The sequence below is a fragment of the Phaethon lepturus genome, unplaced genomic scaffold (genome assembly GCF_000687285.1).
Source record: "Phaethon lepturus isolate BGI_N335 unplaced genomic scaffold, ASM68728v1 scaffold7273, whole genome shotgun sequence".
Taxonomy (NCBI): domain Eukaryota; kingdom Metazoa; phylum Chordata; class Aves; order Phaethontiformes; family Phaethontidae; genus Phaethon; species Phaethon lepturus.
Window position 1 is genome coordinate 72,139 of NW_010531200.1, and position 14,455 is coordinate 86,593.

The 14,455-nt window shown below is 38.5% G+C and overlaps 1 protein-coding gene across 1 annotated transcript; it reads left to right on the forward strand.

Annotated features, from left to right (window-relative positions):
- The first annotated feature begins 858 nt into the window (after positions 1 to 858).
- Positions 859 to 8,121, forward strand: KIAA1456 (KIAA1456 ortholog). Its single transcript, XM_010284461.1, has 3 exons — positions 859 to 1,012; positions 4,052 to 4,225; positions 7,085 to 8,121. The coding sequence occupies exons 1-3, from the start codon at positions 859 to 861 to the stop codon at positions 8,119 to 8,121; spliced, it is 1,365 nt and encodes a 454-aa protein (XP_010282763.1).
- The last annotated feature ends 6,334 nt before the right edge of the window (positions 8,122 to 14,455 follow it).

Below are 14,455 nucleotides of genomic sequence, written 5' to 3' on the forward strand. Positions count from 1 at the left end.
AGTACTTGGACAATTAAATAAGTTCTGTTTTAATAATGGGAAGGAATATTTCCTGGATAAACAGGCAGTTCGAATTAGTTTGAAGAATGCCTTAACACTTTGAAATGTAATCTCATCAGCCTCCATCAGATATTAAAGTCTGACCTGGTTGGTGCTTGGATGAGGGAAAATCTTAAGGAAGATGTAAGATTCTGTATAAAGGAATTCAGTGTCTGCATCCACTTGTGTTTTACATGAGCTTAGGAGTAATATTGAACGTATAAGAAGGTACTACTTTTCAAATTAATCATTAAACTGAAATACTTTGCTAAGAAATGAAGATAGCGCAGTGGGAGCAGGGAAATCATGATTTTGGTGCTGAAAAATTTCAACCAACTCATCACTTCTGGAGGGTAGACAAACCACGAATAATTTATGCATGATTTAAGGGCTTTGGTTTTAAGGTCCAGGCTATATTTCAAATAACATACTAAGAGTTTGCCTGCCTACTCACCTTAGCTACAACTGGAAAGTCTGTTCTTAGCTTCTTGTTCTTAATCATTCTGCACTCCTGCTATTTGCACCAGATAGGCTTTTACTACATTTAGGAATGTGCATGTTATTGAATAGGCACAGGTAGTTCTAAAATACTCCTCAGGCAAGATGATACATTCAAATTTTTTCTTGACTTTCGTGAAATAAAATCAGATGTGTTGAACAAAGACCATTTTATAAATATGACAGCTGTTAGGTGGGTGTAATGATTTTATGAATGTAAACTTACAAGGTCCTGAATTATGAATGTCTATAAAATGTAAAGTCTACGGTACAACCGTTCGTGTTTTGTCGTACATAATCTTTCTTCGTTATGTTTTCAGGATGGAACATGAGGCTACCCAGCTAGAAAAGCAGCACGTGCATAGTGTGTATGAAAATACAGCTGCCTACTTTAATGATCTGCAGAGCAAAGCATGGCCTCGTGTTCGAAACTTTCTGCTGGAGCAAAAACCTGGCAGTCTCGTCGCTGACATAGGTAAGCCATTCCTTGAGGTGGTGTGGAAGATTGCCTATAAGCTTTATTAGTTTCTATGTCTCATATGTATCCTTGACAGTAACTGTTTTTAAAACCCATTTAAATTTGTTTTAAACATTGTTTTAAAATTATTTTTAAACCAATATTAGATGCCGTATACCACTAGCCAGTAAATACCGTTTTTGCCTTATTTTTATTGAGCTAAGCCTTAATCTACCAGTTTCCCCACAGGCTTAGTGGTCTGTCATTCCCCTGGAGGCCCTTTAAAAAATATCGTTAATAGATCAATTACTTCATATTTCTCTTTTTTTTAGATTGCTTGGTTTAAGTACTACTGGTCTTCAATTTATTGCTTTTCATTTGCTTTAAAACTCCTCCTATCAAGGCTTTAAGTTAAGAGAAATCTTCTGATGTGTTTGCTATTAAAAAAAAGAAGTTGTGATCTGAGAATCTCCCTACGATCCTGAATACGGACACCAAAACCTCATTTTCCTGCTATGGCATTGTGTTCCTTACATGTTCAATTTATACCTTGATCTTCTGCTTCACCTACAGACTTTTGAGGGGTTTCCAGATCCTGATGTGTTTGCTTTGGTTGTGTTATGACTTCAGTCCTACACAGCACATCATTGCAAACCAGAGGCTCTTTTGCACCATTGGATTTCCTCACTGTTTAGACTAATAAAATGCTGTTCCACAGCAAAGTGTAATAAATGTACACAACAAATTATGCATCTGCCTTATCCTATAAGAGAAGAAAATTGTTTGAAGATGTTGCAGGCCATAATCAAAAGATAATATATAGTCCTCTTGCTGCTGTTGAGCGGTCCCCCAAAAATATTTTATTGCTGTTATTATGAATATATATATATATCTTCTTTTATATATCTGTACCATTTTCACTAATAATTTCAGGAAATACCCTATGGCATACACTCATTCAACAGTCAGCTTAACATGATATTTCTCAGACAAAATTTTTTGTCACCTCAATAGAAGTCATGTGAAGCTTAGCTGAAGTTCTTTGAGGCAGGCATCACAGTGGTTGCTGAAAGCTTCAGATCACCCTGTTACAGTTTCAGCTGAAATAATTTAAGCTCGTGTGATACATCTGGAGAAAGGGCAGATGCTTACAGTTGCCAGTAAGAATATTCCCATCAAGGCACACAAGGTACCTCCTTTTATGAGGTTTAATAAGATCTACAGGAATCTGACTATCGTGTTTGGTTTTGGTGTGTATTTTGGGAGGAGGGTTGCCTAGTGGCACCAACATTTTCAAAAAGATGTTCAATTGGTAATTTCCTTTTCTGTTTAACACTACCTTTTATTAAAATATTTTTGTTTGCTAGCTTTACATGAAGCATGATAATGGTAGCAGAATAAAATACCATTTGTCTAATTGCCTTATTATTGTTCATTCATCAAAATAAATGACAATAGCATGGCCATTGTTAACACCCTCATGAAAGAATCCACCCTCCTGATGACTCATTTAAAAGTGAATTTCCTGTAAATGTAGATTTTTAGAGTTATTGGGAGTGTTGTCACTATTTAGCTTCATACCAGAGAGGACCCTACACTTCCAAAAACTCACTGTGATTAAAAAGTGCACCACCAAAACCCATATATTAAGCAACAGAATCTTCTAAATTAATGTATGTTTGACTAAATGTGTTCCTTCTGCAAACACAGTAACCAATAATACTTTATACTATTTTTAAAACTTACCCTTCCTAACTAACATGCAGAGCTTCATGTTTTATTGCATATATGCCTTGAACTGCATTAACAATATTAATCGTTTCCATTTCTCTCAAGTGTCACTTCAAAGAATAGTGCTTGCTTTTTGCTTTAGAAATATGCTCTTTTTTCACCACTGAAGTGTTGTGCTGTTCTCCAGCAGTTCGTGTGCTGTCTCTCTAGATAATGGTGCACATTAACATCAACGAGAGCAGCAGCGCTGCAAGAAGCAGTGATGTTTCTAAAGATAACTCCAGCCCTTCAAACTGAATTACCAATTCTGAGACGGTTCTCTTTGCCAAGCTGCTAGCCCGTTGCTTGCCTGTCAACTTTCAGAAATTATTCTTCACTGCTGACCCATAACTGCAGTGAATGTTTCCTAATCTAATTTTGAAAAGTGCCTGTCATGCATGCGGTATCGACGAACACTCTGAAAGATTTCAATTTAGTACAGCACAGTCCTTGAGAAGACATACTTTTAGGTGGAAGACATTCTGGAACAGTTCATTACATTTACATGGGTTATAACGCATTGGCACAAAGACAGCAAGAGGACGTGCCTGTGACATGGCAGGAATTTTTATGAGTCATGGTTATTTTTCAGTCTGTACCTGAAGTTAAAATTTTCCTTTCTGACTTGTGTCAGTGACAGCTGTAGTTTAGAACTTCTTGGAGAGAAATGGGATCCACTGGCAAGGTATTTCTTGGGGCTTAGCAAAGACTGGGGGGGTGTTTGGAAGAGAGACCTATTGCAGGTCACTAAAAAGACAAAACACACTGGTTTCAGACAATCCTCTGAACAGCAGGTAGTGGGAAGCTGGAAGGGTGCTGAGGAAAAGAGTCATGATGCTTACCCTGTTCTTACTCTTTCCTGGGCGCCCATTTATGCTCATTGTTGGAAGCAGGATACCAGGCTGTAGAAGGGCTCAGTACGAAGAAACGTGGTTGGTTTTTCCCTCTAACATTGGCAACAGTGGCTGCAGAGGACCACTCCTTCCTCCTCCCACCTGCACCCACCCTTCGTCTCCGAAGAAATGCACCTAACTTGCTATTACTGTGTAATGAGTGTTTTTGTAGGTGATGTTGGTACTTTTACACTTCTAGTGGTGTGAACATAGAATTTCAAACAGTCCAAATGAACCCTGCAGCAGTTAGACTAGTAGGAGCAAGCTCTCATTTTGTTTTCCAGGACACCTTAGAATTAGGAAAGCCCCTCCATCACCTTCACTGCTTTGTGAGGGATAGCAAGTGTTTGGAACATACGACTTCTGATCTGGTAAAGAGTATTCTTTTCTTTAGGTTGTGGAACTGGAAAGTATCTCAGTGTCAACAGTCAGGTGTATACTCTTGGCTGTGATTATTGCGGACCATTGGTAGAGATTGCAAGGAAGAAAGATGATGAAGTTCTGGTATGTGACAACCTTAACCTTCCCTTTAGGGACCAGTGCTTCAATGCAGTCATTTCCATTGGAGGTAAGACAACACACATGCATTCTGGCCCACAGCAAATGCAAATTTTTGTGGATCCTTTTCTTTCCATGTGTCTTCATTTCAGTTAAATTTGTTTTGAAACAATCCCCTTAGAATCACAGCAGATACTACTGAAATGAATGTAGTAAACATGAAAAAAAAAATTAAAAAGTAGTTCCATTGCACAGAGGCACTGTTGACCAGGGAAGTATGTGGATCATTTGTTTGTTTATGTGTGGTCTTGTTCACCCTGTGGAGAAGAGATTTCCTTCCAGCATGCATTTTAAACAAGTAAAAACTAATATAAACATGGCTTCTTGCAGTTTAAACAGATTAGGTGGTCAAGATAAACTCTTGGTTCCTCCTTAAGATCTGTTTTGACCAGCAAATACATTGAAATGAAAACTTGCTTCCTCTATAGCAGAACTTGAAAGTCATGTTAACTATTATGTGTTATGAATTAAAATTTCTCTTAGAATGGTCATGAAATAAGAACTTAGAGCCATACAAGTGCCTGTTATCTAAAATGAGTGAAGCATCTCAGTATCTTAACTCCTCTGACCTCTCTTTTTAAAAATATTACTCATAATTTGAGAAGTACAAACTGGAAAAGGGTGGATGAGGAATAGTTAGAGTACCCAGTGACAGTCTACATTTTTAGCTCTGCTCTTGCTTTCAGGCAAGCAACAAACTACTTGAATTATGATAGAAATGCATTTTAAAATGTATTTTTCATATATGTAGGATGAAAGAAAGGGTGATTAATACGCAAGCAGTATTTATATTACTTTGCTTTCGTTTTGACTAGTTAACCAGTGAGCCCTATCCACATTTCAGGTCTTGTAGCATAATTTCAGTGCTATCAGATCAGCTGACTTTGAAGGATAGTGTACTTATCTATGTTTATACCAATTACAGGCCTGACAATATTAAAAGTTCGTGTGGCATTTCTGTACATTTAACAGTAATGGATTTTAATCCCTCCTGAATAGAGGCATGGTATGCCTGTGTCCATCTAATTCTAAATAAAGTGTTTTTCATCCCATTCCAGAGAATATGAAGTATTTATGTACATAGTCAAATACTCTTCTTGGCCTTGCTGGTATAATTCTGTTTATAGGATTTATATTTCTCCAGAACCACCAGAGTGATTGTATAATTTTGACCATGAAGAATATTTAACTCCTCAAATAAATTGCTTAGATAGATCTTGCACAGATTCTGTTGGTTGATTAGCACTTCTTTCTGGCGAACTAAGCTCACATGCTTATGCTATCTCTGTCAGTTTTGGTATTATTTTGTAGGAGGTTCTGTGGTGATATATGGCCTAACTCCAGTATGAGAGAAAATATCCGTTCCTTTCTACCCATCTTGAACATCTTGTTCAAGAAATTGAAATAGTATTTTATATTTTTGGGTCAAAGTTCAAGAAAAAGTTCAAGAAAATATTTACAAGATTACCTGGAAACAAATACTGACCATATAGACTGGGGAACTCTTCTCAGAGTTTGCTGTCTTGTGTTTAGAGCTGCTTGTGAGGGCCTAATTAATATCAACTGCCAAGAATGCTTTTCTTGGTTGTAAAAAAAGCTACATTTTTTCCCCTTGGTAGTTTAATCATTGTTTTGAATAAAGTCAGGGCTAGTTGGACACGCTTGTCATAACTGCAGTGTTGAAATAATGCTATTTCTACAGGTAGAATTGTCTACTGTCAAGTGGCTCATATTAGAGATAACCTAATTTTTCTGAAGGTATGGAGATGTCTTCAGCTAAGAACTAAGAACATATACGATTATTGTATGTTATTATGCGGGTAGATTGAACGTTTTGCATGTAGAAATGGCTGGCTCCAAGTCCACTTGAAACAAATTATGGAATCAGTTCTCTTTACGTCATGGATTTGAATCAAATCTAGTACTGATGACTTATAGAACAACATGAGCAACATGATCAATCTCAGTACAAGTTCATGTATTTGAGAGTTGAGAGAGCTGACTTAGCTAATCTCTGGATGTTAAAATTGGTTCCTTCAGGTGAGTAGGAAGATATAAACGGTGTGGAAATCTTGAAACATAACTTCATTTCACATTGCAGTGAAATTTGAAAATGCGGAAATTATTGTGGAAAGAAAATTCAAATATAGTGATCAATAGCTTTATTTTTTACTTTGACTTTTTTTTAGTAGCATTTCATAATGTAACAAAAAAATCATAATTCTCAGACATGCAGATGTAGACTGAGATACTTTCTTTTAATCTTTTTTCCTCCAAAACAAACATTCTATAAAGGCAACACCTTTCTACAAAACTAATACAACGGAAAATATTTGTCTAAATATCTCACTAGCTCTTTCAAAAGCGCACTGCTATAAAAATACCGTGTATCTTTTTACTGATATTACTTTTTTGCTGTATTTATTACATGGTGAAAAGATTTTCTGTTTCCAGTAAGATAAGTCTGAAATGTGTCCCAAATCTAAAGTCAAACTTAATCTTACCTAACTCACCTAAAGGTGAGGCATCTAAGTGAAAGCTAATCATGCTATGATCTTTTATGGGTGATGCAGAGAAACAGAAACCTCCAGCTTATATGCCTGGTTTATTTTGAATGCCTGTTTTGCAATGAAATTAATTTCCTTCTTTGGGATTTGCCTATTTTTATCCACTGAACAGAAATGTAAAAGACATCGTTCTGGGGTAAACTTGCACTGTGGTACCAACACATTCAGCACTGTTGCTGACTCGCAGTGAGTGATATTTGTGATACAGCAACTAAAATAATTAACCATGTAGAATAGGTTGAAGACAAAAATTCTATGGCCTTAACCAATATTCAATACATAATGCCTTTCCTTTTTCACAGTGATCCATCATTTCTCAACCAAACAGAGAAGAATCAAAGCAATAAAGGAAATGGCAAGGATATTGATACCCGGAGGCCAGATGATGATTTATGTTTGGGCTATGGAACAAAAGAATCGTCGCTTTGAGAAACAAGACGTATTTGTTCCTTGGAACAAGGCCTTGTGCTCACGGCATTTTTCAGAATCGAATCAATCTGGAGATAAGGGTGAGTTTGTGCACGCTGTAAAAAGCCGAGGCATACACCCTGCACAGCTAGTCATCTCCGATTGCAGCTACCAAACCAACCTGCAGCCAGAAACCGATCCAAAACATTCCCACAATACGGACCATTGCTTATCGAGAACCTGCTGCCTGAATATTTCTGAAGAAGAAAATAGATTTTATAGTGCTCTAGGAAGATCTTTCCGCTCATGGTTTTTCTCCAGATCCCTTGATGAATCAGCCCTGAGAAAGCAAACTGACAAAATGAAGCCTCTGAAGAATGAAGGAGAGTGGGCAAACAGTACTGCACCCATTCAGCATTTGCGACACTGCAGTTTGGATTTAGGTCACCATGGGGCACTGTTGAAAGAACAAAGTTTAGATGATGATGATGTGTTCGTGGAAAGCCTGTCTCTCAAAAAAACACAGTGGTCACCAGCCACAGATGCACTGAAGGATTTATGTTTAAATGGAGGACACCAAAGTGTAGCTCAGAGCAGGAGTGAAGAAGCTGCATTTATAAATGGCCCAGTGGAAGACAGGGACTGCAGCTGTGGTTGTAGTAAAGATGGAGCTGGTAAGTCTAATGCCAGCAAGTTTTTCAAAAGAACTTCAACAACTGATTCCACTGACTCTGCGCTGGATTCAGCAGTGTCTGTTGGGGACCAAACTGATGTCACTTTGGACACAAAAGCCTTCATGCGCTACTATCACGTTTTTCGGGAAGGGGAGCTGTGCTCTCTGGTAGAGGAGAACGTGCCTGAGCTTCAGATACTTTCTTCCTGCTACGACCATGGAAACTGGTGCATTATTGCAGAGAAAAGAGGAACGTAGCTGTAAAGAGAACAAAGCAGAGTTCAGTGACTGAGGATTTTAAGCTGCTCCTTGTGTTCCTGTGATTGTGCAGTGTAACATGGAATTTTCATCTCTTGTAGTCATGTGCCATTCATTTCTGAGCTGTTATCTCTCTACCTATCTATCTATCTATCTATCTAATGCAAGGTCTGTATATAGGAATGTAAGTGGTAAACAATATTTATGTTTTGTTAAACTTTTATGAAGTTAAAACTGGTGAGTTTTATATTGCTCTATATTGCAAATAATTGTGTTTTTAAACATACTTTTCTATTGAAAAATAAAACCTTTTTATAATACAAGGATCAGGGCATCTTTTATGAGAAATAGCCTCTCAGCAGAAAGTTTAGGCTTTGTTCTTCAAACACTGAAAACGTGTCACATTAATCTCTGTTCTTGAACTCCTATAAATAAAGACATAGACACATTTAAAAATGTACTTGACTGTACGCTGCTAGAGTGCATGCTGCAGAACTGGGAGCAAGCATGGTCCCAGTGCTACTTAGTTGGGAGTTGTTCATGGGCAAAAACTATGTACAAACCAAGCTCTGCATATTGTGTCATTTGAGGTTTGTATTTGGGAGCAAAGGACAGAAAAAATTTTGAACAGTATTTTGGACTTTTGTTTTAAGAAGAATCTAATTTGTGTCTCAGGTGCGGGTTAAGTTTTATGTGTTAACTCTCACAAATACTTTCTCTTAATTTCCTTGCTGTAGTTTTTCATTGGTTATGTGTACATAGAAGTCAGAGGGATTCGTAAAAGTATCAGTATTATGTAAAGGTTACAAAAGATCAAATATTTGAGATACGTATATCTTTTTGATAAACCTGGAAAGCTAAGATAAAATTAATAAAATTCCAGTGCATATCTGGTCAGCTGTCATATTTGCTCTCCTCATTCACTGACATGAGAAGATGTATTAAATGGTGTGTTAAATAATGTAGATAGGAAGAGGATACAAGTCCAGTTTGTATATAAAATATAAATTCCTCTCTTCTGCAGTTTATATGAATCTTTTGAGGCTTAAATGATAATAGATTGCTTAAACAACTTTCCCGTTCCCTGCAAGACATAGATTTTGCTGAACATGGTTGCCCCATCATCACCCAGTCGTACTAGGTTGTAGTACTAGTTGCCCTTACACAGTTCTTTACACCCAAATAATCCCACCCCTTTCAGTGGGAGGCTCATGATGTGAAGTTATATGTGCTGTGGATAAAATCCACCTGGCTTCTGAAGATCAGTAGTGAAACTAATTGTTACCAACTGAAGCAGGGCTGGTCGGGGCTAATTACCTTGTTAGCACCTAGTTACTCCATTTTTAGGCTTTATTTACAGTCAGTGGCTCTAGTGTGGAGCACATCTTCAGCTGGTGTGATTTTGTGACCTTTGATGGAGCTGCACAGATTCACCCCAGACATCAAGCCTTTTGATACAGCAGTCTGAGACACCCACATCATTAACGTCTGCCCTATTAGCGAGCAAATAACTTTGAATACGAAGCAACAGGAGTGAAATACTAAACTTTTTCAGTCTATGCTGGGTAAGCAGATGGATTTGGGGTTGCTCAGTAGAAAGCCCTGATGGTGCTGAGTATTTTTTAGATGTAGCTGCCCAGAAGTAATTGCCACGTGGTAATGTATTATAGATTTATTTACTGGAGTGGTGCCTGTAAAACAATCATCTTTGTTTTCCTCATAGTTTGGGATCCTTGTATCTTATCCTTCCTGCATCTATACCACTTGCGCTCCCCACTGCCTTTTGAAAATAAAAGCGTGGTCAACGTACCATGCATCTGAGACTTCTGAAATATTATTCTACTCTAAATACTACTTTCAATGCAGCCTGGGGCCGTGGTTCTCAGGCACTGTGTCCGAGCCAATACTTCGGAAAACTGGCGATATTCCCTACATCGCTGCCTCCAGCCGCTCGTGGCTGAGGGGCTGCTCCTGCTGCACCCTCAAGATCTACACTTGGAAGCGCAGTGCAAAAATGCCCGTGCGGGCATATTGCAGAGCCCGCGTGGATCATGCGGAGCTCTACACCTCATCTGCAACGTGCTCGTGTCAGACTGGTGAATTTGTTGGGAATTTGTTGGGAATTTCTGGGAGAGCTTGAGAATTTTAGAAGAAAACTCAGTTGCTTCCAGATAAGATACACCGGTGGATATTCAGCATCCCTGGAATCTGGGCTAGATTTGGGAAGGAGGTAGCTGGTTATCATCCTATATCCAATTTTGAAAGTTCATCCCTGAACTCCAGCATGCTGAAACTCTATTACACTTATATAAAAATATTTGTAAAAACTTATGAATCTAAACTGGCAGCTGGGTTTAGTTAACTGGGAGAAGGAACATTATAATTTTGTTATCTGCACTTCCCGCTGTCTGTCTGTGGCGTATTCAGTGTGTAGTCAAGCAGGCTGATGAAATTTGGGGTAAACTAAGGAAGGAAAGGCTTCCGTTCTTTTTACAGTAGAGACTTACTGTCCTTGCAGGAGGCTGATTCTGTGTTTCAGGCTCTAGTGAAAACTTCCTGCTCTATCAGCTGTATGAATAAGAGCTGTCACCTCAAAGCCACTGAGGTACTTTAAACTGGTTTTGTGTTTGCAGACTTTCCATGCATTGTTTGGTTTGAGAATGTTAACTGGGGATACTTTTCACGATTATTTATTTCTGTATTGGATTTTCTCTTGTTTAGAGCCAATGCCATTAAGTTGTGTTACACACAAGTTTGGATTGTATTGTTATAAATTCCTGGGGGAAGGAGAGGGGAGGTTTGGTAAACCGCTTTCTTTTCAAATATTTAGTTTTCCTCTGAGGATGTATGATCACCATGTAACATAATTTTTACAGACTGGGGAATCAGTCAGCTGAGGTCATAAATGTCTGCGCAGCACGCCTTTATTCCTGTATGCAGTCTCCCATCTATTTATGGAGGCTGCCTAGGTCTGTAACAGCTTTATCGTCTCAGAAGAAGCCAGATGACCTCACTCAGAGCATGGTCAACGTCCCTCTTGATTGGTGTCTCTCTTGATGAGGCCCATCTTAAGCAAAATGTAATTTCCAGAAGAATCCAAGTGATTCCATTCTTTAATAGCTTACAGGACATAGTTAATGTGCTCAGGGAAGTATGTATACCATTGAAAAGTCTATAGTAAATGAATAAATAAACAAAGCCCAGTTGTCTTTGCATGCTAAAACTCTCAGCAATGTCCAGACTAAAAGATCAGGCTGTTACAAGGTGAAAGGCAAATGTGTTCTTGTATTTTTTGTCTGACAAGCGGGCAATATTCTCGCCCCAGTTCTGCTGAGAACAAAGCTGCTTCTGACTGCAGTGGGCGAGGGCTGCTCCTAAGCTGCTCATCTAGCTTTAAGTGGCACATGGGGAAGTCTTGGTTACACAAGAAAAGGTGCCCTGTTTTTTTACAATTTAATTTACTAGTGTCATTGTCAGTATGAACTGGCTGAACAAAAGCTGCTACCTTGTTACTCTGACAGACTGTAGTCCCAACAGACAATTGCAATAAAAAAGATACGATTGAACAGACTCATTTTTGAAGGACTAATTCAACTACAATCTTTGACAAGTGAGATTTTGTCTTTTTTTTTTAAATACATGAAAATATTTATGTTAGAAGTGCAGAAGTATCATTTTTTTGTACTACTGGTGACTAATTTGCTTTCTTCCAAGCTTATGGTGTAGGAATTTTAAAAGCACAGACGAGGAATGAAAACTATAAATATTCTAGCAGATTTTTTGGGGAGTACATATTTATATACAAGTTACTTATGTGCACAGTTTAAAATGCCGAGTGAGGAGCTGTGTATGTTACACCAGCAGAACATTGTGAGTGAACCACCTGGGTAGGTTCTGAATAGAAATAACGGCTCTGCTCCTGTGTCCTCTCTGCCGTGTCACGTCTCCATCAGACGGTATCCGTATCGCCGTCGGGCTGTACTGGTATCGACATTGTGCTGAATCTATTGGTCTACCCGCTTTCTTGCTCAGAGCTTTCACAGGGTTTGTGGCTACTTCAGTACTCCAGGAAAACTAAGTGTTAAATACACGCGATTGTACACCTCTTCTGTGAGTTCAGCGTTTCTTATTCTTACAGTATATGAATTCTGGCAGCTACCCGTGATTTTATCTTCCAATCTGCTGGTCAAAACCATGCTTAGGTACTGCTCTGTAGTCAATTCTTTGTCCGTACATGGAACCTGTTCTCTAATATTTGATAGAAAAGAAATCCTACTTGGGTAAAATGTTACTTCCTACAGAACTTCTGTGCTTTCAGAGTAGTTAATAAATATATTAGCCACTGGAAACTCTGTGTCTGGGAAAGGTCTTAATGAATGATAAATTTGAGAAGACTCTGTTAGTGCTATTTGCTCAGTAAGTTAGGCCACGAGGACATGGTGCAGAGCAGGTAAGCACAGCGATGTGCTGTGAAACCGGGGAGTCTGCCTTTACTTTAGACAACCATAGTCAACCTAGCCAGGAATGTGGTCATGTGAACTAGGTAAATAAAGGTGACGAAATGTGATTTTTAACCACGTCAGTCCTATATGTCCTCTCGATGATAGAAAAGCAGGATAGTCAGCAGAATTAATTGCTAGAGAACCATGTTTCTGTAGGTACATTGCAGAACAGTGTCCTGCTCCTTCTGATGTGTTTACAGTCCTCCAGGACTAAGCTTTGTGGTGTAAGATAACACTGAAGTATTTCTTTGGGATTGTTGATGTTCTTTTCGCACCAATTTAAATCAGAAAAGAAAAAGGAACGTAATTAGAATTATGCAATTGCCTGGTGAGGTTATACTGTGTAAAATACTGTGAGCTATACTGTGTTAAAGGTGTTTTTACAGTGGTTATTTATTGTGTTTGTACAATTACAGTGATCACTTGTCGTACTGATGTTTTGATTACTATATGATTACTATTACTATTACTATATGATTATTATTACTATATTATGATTACTATAATTAGTAATGACTAAGGACCTAGTAGTAATTAAGCACTATCCAGATGAGTATTAATACAGAGTATGTAACCTAATAGTATTTAGATTATGGGAAAGTAGTATGAGCACAGGCTGGACAATAAGATGGTAACAAATGTAATTTCAGGGGGATACGGAGTGGTCTTTATGAAGAGGGAATGAATTAAATCTGATGCAGTATTGAGAAAGGCTAAGGAAAAAGAGCAAAGATAAGAAGTATACAGAGAAATGAAGGGGAATGGCAAAGATGGGAGCAATCACAGCAGAGGAAGCACCATCAGCACAGCGGGATATTCTTAGGATATGCAGAGGTCCCTGTTTTGGCCACCTTTACTTTCCGGAGGGTCTAGTTGATGTCTCCCTGCTGTCTTACTTGAAGAGCATGTGCAGAGGGAGGAATGCACCTTTTTCCCACCACTTGGAGTTCCATCCTCTTTCCTGTACACTGCCAAGGCCAGGCATACGCAGAGGAAGATTGGTTAGGGACAATTTTTCATTCCTTTATATCTTCGTTACTTCATTGCAGCATGTTCTGGTTTGACTCCTTTTATTCTTGCTGAGTGCTTCAGTTTGCTATGGTTGATTTCGCCTTCCTCATCTATGTCCACAATCTGGGGTTGCGTTTGTTTTACCTAGTTACCTCTTTGATCAATATAGTTGCACTGGTACAAGCTTTGCCTGTAGAAAGGGTTGTAGGGACAAATTAAACGAGTATTAAGGCACAAAAAGGTGCATATTTTCTGGAGTCAATGGATACCAGTGGCTTGTTGTTGATATTTGTACAGTAACAAAGGTGCATTATCCAGAGTAAAGACAGGATTGCTCTGAGACTCCTCCTTAACACATTAGGTATGTGCGTGCCGTAGAAGAATGTACCAGGCATGTACCTGCATCTTTGGTACTTAGATAAGCTTCAAAATCTGCCATGAGCGAACTACTAGATACCTGGTTTGCTACTATAGTACTAAAACATTTAGCATTCTGCATTCAGATAAATGTGATTGCACAGCCCCCCTTTGCTTGACTAGCAACCAAGGGCTCCACTATTTCTATTTATTGAATTTCTGTTTATTTCTATTTCTAATTTCATTTGTTTTCTCCTCTTTGAGCATTTCCTTTCAAAGACCCTCCACCTCAGCCTGTCTCCTTTCTATTCAGAGAGATACAGCCAAACAAAAAACATAGCAGCAGCACCTCAGATTACCCCAACTATGTATGTATTTCTCATTTTTACCCTTAAATCTCTGTTTGTGATGATACTTCCAGGCTGTTCTCATACTTCTGCTTGACCAACTTGATCTCCTTCTAT